Source organism: Filicampus tigris, chromosome 10 (genome assembly GCF_054856515.1).
Source record: "Filicampus tigris isolate MCC_2025a chromosome 10, RoL_Ftig_1.0, whole genome shotgun sequence".
NCBI classification, from domain to species: domain Eukaryota; kingdom Metazoa; phylum Chordata; class Actinopteri; order Syngnathiformes; family Syngnathidae; genus Filicampus; species Filicampus tigris.
In genome coordinates, this window is record NC_141226.1 from 2,348,520 (window position 1) to 2,357,500 (window position 8,981).

The window sequence follows — 8,981 nt, forward strand, 5'->3', positions numbered from 1 at the left end:
ATTTTAGACTGGGGGCGTGGCACAGAAAAACTGGCAGTCGAGATTACCGTAATAACCGAATATAATGCAACAAAATTACTAGGGAACAGTTTTGGTTGTATTTTCTATTTGACGTTTGGTTGCAGTAAAAATAAGTTTATTGTAGTTCAACTATCACCTATAACGGTTCATATGATTGCCTTTTAAAATTATGTGTGGCAATATGTCAATATATTTGAATTCCCCTATGGAGAGTGCATTTAAACGTTTTTAATGTATTCTGTTATAGACAAAATTAAACGTCAATTTGACTTGACTTAATTGACTAAACTTTTTGAATGTGACAGCTGGGATGGATAGGCTCCAGCACGCCCGTGACCCTCGTGAGGATAAGTGGATCATGGATGGATGGATAGTAATATATAGTCACGAGTTGAGTGAAAAGTTTTTGTAATCATAACCATGATAGTAAAGTATCACAGACAACAACAGACTATCACAAATGATTGTGTTCATCTCACCTTTCATATTCAGTCATTTAATTAATGCTCCAGCATAAAGTATACATATGTATACGTTATGTATATATTAGTATACATATGTATACTAATGTATACATACATACATACATACATACATACATACATACATAGTATACATATGTATACTAAAGTATACATAACTTATACATATGTATACTTTATGCTGGACCATGCATATAGTGGGAATTTTTGTCGGGGTTGGGTGCTCCGAGCCTTTTATATACAGTATATGTGGCTTTGAAATGAAAATTAACTGTCTGTCCCAAAGCCATGATCGATTGTCACCTAAATGTATGTGCGCATTTGTAGGCCTTTGATAATGATTATCTGAAAATAGAATGAAACTTGTCATATTTTTAATTTACTTCACATGGTAAGGTTGACAAGTATAGTAGTTGAATGGGACTTCATGCCCTGAGGGGGTCTATATCGTTTCTAGTGGCACAAAGCAACTTTGAGGAGGATAGGATCAACACTGGCACACAAAAAAATACAAACGTCCTGAATTGCTTTACGGCATACTTACTTCCTCCTTTCCCTATAAGGACAGCTCAGGATTTCACGACACTACGCGCAGGCACACGTGGGTTGATTTTTGTAAAAAAAAAACACTACCGCGTTTGTCCACATGGCGCCGCCAGAATCAACAAAAACTGAAATGACACAGTATTGCTACAATGGATAGCCTGTCATGTGCTCAGAAAGGAAGGTGCTGATTGGACAACGAGGAGATTTGTGTTCTGCAATCGATTGCTCTTCCTCAAGAAAATATACAGAATTGAATTTTCAGTGAGGATCAAACACAGTGTAAGAGAAAATAAACATTTGAAAGTGTTAGATTTCGTTTCAAATGTATTGGGCTTGAGTTACAAAGTAATACATTTAAATTGTACAATTTCAATTCAGTTTTTCAATGTAAAGATTCAAATTAATACAAATTTAGTTTATGTCATTCAAATTCAATGCAATTTTTCATGTTTAGGGATTCAAACTCAAAATATAAATGATTCCGATTCAGTTTCTGGTGACATCGATTGGCCATACTCTCTTCTTTTCTGCAGACAGCCACATTATAACGAGTCTTGCATGTGATTGAGTTTTCTTCCCAAGAGGGCTCTACTACTTGCCTTCGTCACCTAGTGCTTGCTCATGTGGGGCTCAGTTGGTCTTTCAATAAGCGAGTAGTGTGGTTTTAGACCTGATCCATGTGTAAAACAACTGTACACTGCTGCTCCTGAATCAGAGGCCCCTCTTCAGGACCCCCCCCCCCCCCCAAAAAAGATCACTGACACTAATGGGTGAGTACAAATTCATTTGACTTTATTCACAAATGAAAATATCAAAACAGTATTCATTTTACTGGTTGTTAGCCTTATGTTGTAACAAGTGCCACTGAGCAGTATACAAAAAAACACATTTGTTTCAAATAAAATAAAAGAAGCTTCAAAATTGGGACTGATGAAACACCGAGTGCATGTCAGTAGATATGGGCTGTAACACCTATAATACATACACAGGATAGTGAACATTATAAACAAAGAGCTGAACATGACATGCGTTTAATCGGCCTATTTCCTAATGGCAGTATTATGAAAGGAACAATTTATTAGCAGGAGTAATAATAACTGTGTATATAATTAATAACAAATTACTTATAATAATTACAAGTATAAGTAGAGCTACAAGTAGCTATTTGCAAATTGTCTTCACTTTTAATAATGTTGAGATATTGCAAGCATTTTTGTTACAAATCCCCATTTTAAAATTAATTGAAAAATAGTTGAACAAACTTTTTTACCAGCTTCTGATTTCAAAACTAGTTATCCATCTATTTGTTGTGTGTTGTGTGGGTTCACAATCATTATGGCCCTCCGGGGAAAACTATAACTACAATGTGGCTTCCGACAAAAATGAGTGTGACAATCCTGCTCTACACACTTGAATTTAAAGTTGAATTTGATTTAAATTAACTTGAATTTAAAGTTGAAGTTAATTTAAATTCAAGTCACTAGTCCTGTCCATTAGTGTTGTTCCGATACCGATACTGGTATCGGGTGGTATCCCAATACCACATTAAAACGCTGGTATCGGATCGGCCGGTACTAACAAATAAAACGCAGATGCCGGTTATCGATTCTGGTGTCATTATTTGACCGCAGCGTGCATATTTGAGAGCCGCATGTGGAAGGAAAATACGAGGAGAAGCCTTATCCATTATTAGCGTTATTGGTCATCGGTCTACTTATGTCTAGTTTGGTGAAAAAGGTTGCTATAAGGACATTTATCGCCACATTGGAGGCAGTTGCCTGGGGGGATTTTGATGCTATCAAGAGCCTGCAATTACTTTGGGGGCATGTCGGCTTGACCATTGTCTCATAGCAAAGTATGTTGCTTTTGTTTGACACAGTACAGCTATCACTAGTTTAATGGTGTAAAACATCTTTCATGAAATGGTTTGTGTCCAGATAAACTCGTCTTTATGACCCGTCAAAGCTTTTCGAGCTCGCCCTAGCTTGCTAACTGCTAACAAAGAGACAAGTTTGTTCACAACGCATCGCTCAGAAAAATGTTCTATAATGTTCCATCAACGTATATGAAATTTGTATACCTATATAATTAACAGATTAATGTTGAACAGCAGTGCCAAGTAAATCTTGAATGAAAAGTAAAAAGAAAACAATAACTGATATTTAGTCATCAGATCATAACCTTGCATGTTGTGATGGTGTTAAGTGGTCACGTTGAAGATTTGACAGCCATTGTGCGCATCTGCTTTCAAACAACTTAGTTTTTGCCTCTGGTTAATTTGAATTACTGCCGGTATAACAAAATAAAATCTCTAGTTGACCGATTAGAGCAACCATAAAGAGCACAGGTGTTAAGCATTTTTAGAAACACAAAACTGACTTCTGTTATCTCACTCACTCGACCGCCTGCCCTTCTGTCAGCAGATGGATGTGACGTCACGCATTGGGGGGTCGGTTAGAATCACTGAATATATTTTAGAAGTACAAATGCTGCACGAAGAGCTATGAAAATAGGCTGTTTATTCAACATATGTATTTTGTGTGTATATGTTACTACAGATACTTTGCAAGTGATGATTTAAATATGAATAATTTTACATCCAAGTGAGTGCAATTCTTTCGAATTACAAAAAAAATTGCGCTTATTTTGGATTTTTACGGTGCGGTATTGGTACAGTATCGGCATCGGCCGATACTGCACAGCCAGGTAACGGAATCGGTATCGGGGCCAAAAAGTAGTATCGGAACAACACTAGTATTCATGCAGGGCTGTGCACACATGCCCTACTCCTGGACTAATGTCAGTCAGTGGGTGACAAAATGAGAGGTCTGCTACACTCATTACCAGTTCACATACTGCATAATTCAACTATTGACAATCACGAATGTGCATTTATGCATGTGGGATTGTATTGAAAGCCATTTCATTGCGCCGTTACCAAACATTGGATACACATTTGACAACAACTACGAAAAAAAAAAACCCTAAAAAAAAATATATATATATATGTGATGCATTAGAATACTGCACTAAGTAGAATAGAGTCAAGCTAACTTGGTGTGAAAAAGTGTCAAAACACCATACAACACTAGGATCCTTTTTTATTGGGATACCGATCATACATAGTAGTGTTGTATGGTACAGGAGACACAATGCTTTCCTGTTTGTTTGGCAGTAGTGTCCATGTAACAATAGGAATTGAATACTGTAGGTACACAAGATGTGTCCATAAAAGAAATACTATACTATAACGGTAGAAATGCAAGCCAGAATATGTATACCTCAATCTGAACTTTGGCAACTACCTTTGTGGAAAATGCAATTGCATTACTTGATATATACTGTATATATTAGGGCTGTCAAAGTTAAAGCGTTAACTATGGAGATTAATGTAAATTTTATAAAGCGTTAAATAAAATTAATTCAGTTTTATATCATTCCTGTGGCAGCTGCCCTCTGCTCACTTTGCAGCTAAATTTAGACGAGAGTCACTGTCGCAAAGACGGACTTTTATGTAGTTTTAACTTTAAAAAACTTAAAAAAAAAAAAAAAAATATATATATATATATATATATACACACACACACACACACACACACACACGCGCGCGCGCGCACACACACTTTAGCAAAGTATAATTAATAGAGCATGATGCTGCTAAGTAAACATCGTAATACACTACACATTAGCTTGGATTACATTGCATTAAAGTAGACAGCATGGATAACGTCATCCACCTCTACGGTGATCCCGTTTTAAGGCACTTTATTTTTTCAGACCGTGTTACGATTCTGAAATCAAAGTTTGAAGTATCAACAGAATCCCATTTGTAATGAAATTTAGTTGGAGAGGTGTGTAAATGGCACGTGTAAAAGTGGTTTATGTGTCTGGTGTCTGAAGGAAACAAAATTCCTTCTATTTAGGTTAAAATCTTGAATTTACTTCCATCAAGGGGTGAAATCAGCAGCCGTGCTGACCCTGGAGAAAAGAGGGGTCGCCGTTTGTTTCTCCAGATGACATTACATACTCGGAACACCAGCAGGACACATGCCAACACCAGGAGATTAACTAATAAGACACAAAAATAATACGGATGCATGTTAGTGTCATACAACATCAACAGTCATACCATCAGTAACCATAGTAATGCTTTTTGTACATCAGCTGACCACACCATTAGGACTACATATGACCGTGGCATTTGTTCAAAGGGCAAATAAATCTGCTCGGGAAGCATATCAAAAGCTGATACAGTAATACAGTATGTGAGCCTTACATCTTTATCCTGCTTGAACTCCGTGGTGATTTTTCTTTAAGTACTGTACTAAATGTGTTCAGTGTATGTTCAGTTTATAGTTGAATGAAAGCAACTTAAGTCTGATTTTCTAGTGCCTATGTCATAAACTGTGTAATAGTTCATCATTTTCAACTTTTCAGATCCACCAAGGGAAACAGAACAGTCCCCATCTATTTTTATTTTGGCAGTAGAACTATTGGCATGTGGCATTCGAGCTGACCAAAACATAACTGGTGTTAATTGAAGTGGATATGATTTTAAAGTCAGTCATTATGCTGACCATATTTAAACATTTCACATTTTTCGTTCAATATCATACAGTATCTGCTTAAATGAGGTAAAAAAAAATTATTTAAAAAAATGGTCAGTTTTTCAGGAAACAAAATTAATTGAAGTAAAAGTGAGGCTGTTCCTCACAAATGTGCAACCCAATTTGACACTGTAGCCTTGGTTTGGAAACTTCAAGACATGAATTACCTTAGGCTAAACATTGTCTCACCAGGAAGAATTTCAATGTCAATGACCCGAACATTTTAAAAGACATAAGAAAAGATTCATACAGCTGGACAGTCTTGCTTCTATCATTGTGCAGCAGAGTCGCAAATAATAGATGACATCAAAATAAATCATTCGCTGATTGGTTTTACAATTTCAATTTTAAAGAAGGTACATTTAGAATGCCTTTTCAATTTTGGCTTCTTCCTGCTCCTTATTGGACTTGCAGTACGTTTCAATTTAGGGTAGCTGTACTGTCAATTTTTGTTTCGGTCTTGCTTTTTTCAATAACGCAGTATTACTCACCTGAGGCAGGCTGTAAGGGATGGTGATATGATAGTATTTAATGAGATTAAGATCCACAATTATTCTTATCTATAATATTTTCAGTTTATTCTATCTATTCTTGGAAAAAATTTAATCGAAATCATGTTTGGATTTGGCAGCTGCTACGGCACGAGTAACGGTTTAAGTTATTATGTGCCTCACACTATATATATATATATATATATATATATATATATATATATATATATATATATATATATATATATATATATATATATATATATATATATATATTTATATATTTATATCCTGGAGGCGATGATTCGTGACTTATGCTAAGGAGGCGATGATTCGTGACTTATGCTATGTTGACACCCAATGCAAGGAAAATTTACTTAGCCACGTTAGCTAGCCGGCCATCGCTCAACGGAAGCGGGGGCACTGCACCAATCATTCCCAATACGAACAGCGGAAACAACAATTTAACTTAGTAACAACTTAGCGTTTTGTGATTTCCCTAACAAAATACAGTATGCACAATCCGTAACGTTTCGCAGCTGTTTTCTATAATACAATATACATTTTCAATGATACAAATGAATCCGAATGCTTTGAACATCAATTACTCACTTCTTCAAGAACACAAAAGTAAAATTGATATTGTAAACATACTTTATTTCACAGAAGTCTTTTCCCACTTTGTCCTGGGGCTGGCCATACAATATGGGCAATTCTATCACACTGAGCAGTGAAAACAAGGGAGGTACAAATATGTAATCAACCTGCGTTAGCGCAATTGGCCAGTAGGGTCCAAATCTCTACCTTCCGGCAAATTCATACCTTCTATCGGATATACTGATTACACCCCTCAGTAGCAGTAGTTATTAGGGATGGGACGAGATCTCGTGCTACGATATCTCGCGGGATTAGAACGCCACGAGATTTCTCGTCCCTACACAGCACGAGATATATTTTCTTTTGACGGTGTTTTGGAGTCCGGGTGAATATAGCAGATGTCCTCACGGAGTCGCTGTTGTGACAACGCTCGTATCATGGATGTGGCGATACGTGAGGCTGGCTTTGAGCCACACATTAAGTGCTTATCGTGCAGGCAATGAACGCAAGGCTAGTGCCGCTGGTCCAAAGTTGGCCGCGTATCATGTTTGTTTAGACGTGTCAAGCTTATAGTTTCTTTTTTTCACCAATGCTCAACAGCAGCTGCACTTTTGACGTCTAAATAAAGGCAGCTCGAGCTGCCAGCGCACAGACTAGTTAGTAATTATGGACGTAATCACGCGCTAGGACAACTCTTTGGACATGGTGGCTCGCGATCTAGAGCAGCGAGGTGCCCTATCTGCAGCTCCGAGGAGCCCAGAACTACGACGAGTTGCAAAAATCTTGACACAGATGCAGTGACATTCCTCTTGTTGAAGATCAACTGAGAAACAAGTTGAACTCTACAATACAATGCAATTTTATTTATATAGCCCATTTCATAACAGCTAGAGTTATAACAGAGCACTTTACAAACAATACAATAAATTAAAAAAAAAAAAACATGTGATACATGTATTAATAAATATATCAATAAATATTAGCAAATATATAAAATATAAATAAAACTATAAATAAATAAAGCCAATAAATTAACATAAAACACTATATACAATTGAGTTACTGCCCCACGAGCACAGTTGGATTTTGTCAAAGTATTCAATAATAGGAAAGATCTCAGCTTTAGCTGTTATTGCAGCAATATTTGAGAGCATGTCACAAAAGTGACTCCTGTTTGCATTTGCACTTTAGAGCTAGATGATTAATTTTCTTGCAGTCTGTTTCATAAAAAAACATTTTGAAAACTGAAAAAATTTGGTATTTTTTTTATATTCGAAATTTAGCAAAAATCTCGTCTCTTCTCGTTCTCGCGGACTCAATCTCTTGAGACATCTCGTCTCGTGGGATTTTTGTCTCGTCCCATCCCAAGTAGTTATAGTAGTTAGTGGCGGGTGGTGAGTTTCAGACCTGTGGGTATTTAGTAAACAGCCAATCAGAATTAGCGCTACTGTCTGACTCCTGATTGGTTAAGAATTGTGGCACGATTACCATGCCTGTATTGGAAGCGTGAATCAGCGTATTGTATGCGTAGCGGAGAGAAGACGCAAGCGTAAAAACAATCTTTTGCGTGCGTGTGGACGGATTTGTACACGCGAAATGTACATGCATTTTTGAACGCACAAAACATGCTTTTGTACGCAGTATTTCACGTTACATACACACGAAACACATTTTTGTACGCAGTATTTGAAATTGATGCCACAATTACATAAGCATTATCTAACGCCATACAGTAGTAGTAATGGAATTAAATCAGATTACTACTATTGCTGCAGATTATTATTACTTCAAGTAGTTTTGTCATCCCTTCCCCTTCCTCCTCTATCCCACGTATATCTCTTTCTCTGCATCATGCGTAATTGAACTGAATTTTCTGCCAAGATTAGATTATGTTCAACTCACCCATGAATATGGCATTTGGCCTGGGGTCCGCTGGATCAAAATGTTTGAAGACATTTCCAAGCAGCGCCACAATCACAACCGGGTAGACCGTCAGAATGTTGCGCACCCAACGATCCAGTACCCAGTTTTCAAGAATAAACCTGGACAGAGATCTCTTATTGTAATAAATGAGGCGACTAAAATATGAAACAAGTCTCAGCATGGTGCTGTGGTGCAGTACAACACCACAGCAAAATAAAACAACCAAATAATAAACATTATTAAATCAATACAGTCAATCATCAATACATCTCTGACAGTGTTGAATCTAAATTTTTTGTTTTTGTTTGTAAAGG

At 36.8% G+C, this 8,981-nt stretch overlaps 1 protein-coding gene across 1 annotated transcript in view; it reads right to left on the minus strand.

Annotated features, from left to right (window-relative positions):
- Positions 1–1,820: 1,820 nt before the first annotated feature.
- The window catches only part of LOC147140379 (uncharacterized), a 19,605-nt gene continuing 12,444 nt past the window's right edge, over positions 1,821–8,981 (minus strand). Inside the window, exons 6-7 of the mRNA XM_086043885.1 lie at positions 8,647–8,786; positions 1,821–5,117 (exon numbers count right to left, since the gene is read on the minus strand). Coding sequence (XP_085900011.1) covers positions 4,969–5,117; positions 8,647–8,786 — 289 coding nt within the window. The 3' untranslated portion in view covers positions 1,821–4,968. The remainder of the gene's footprint in view (positions 5,118–8,646; positions 8,787–8,981) is intronic.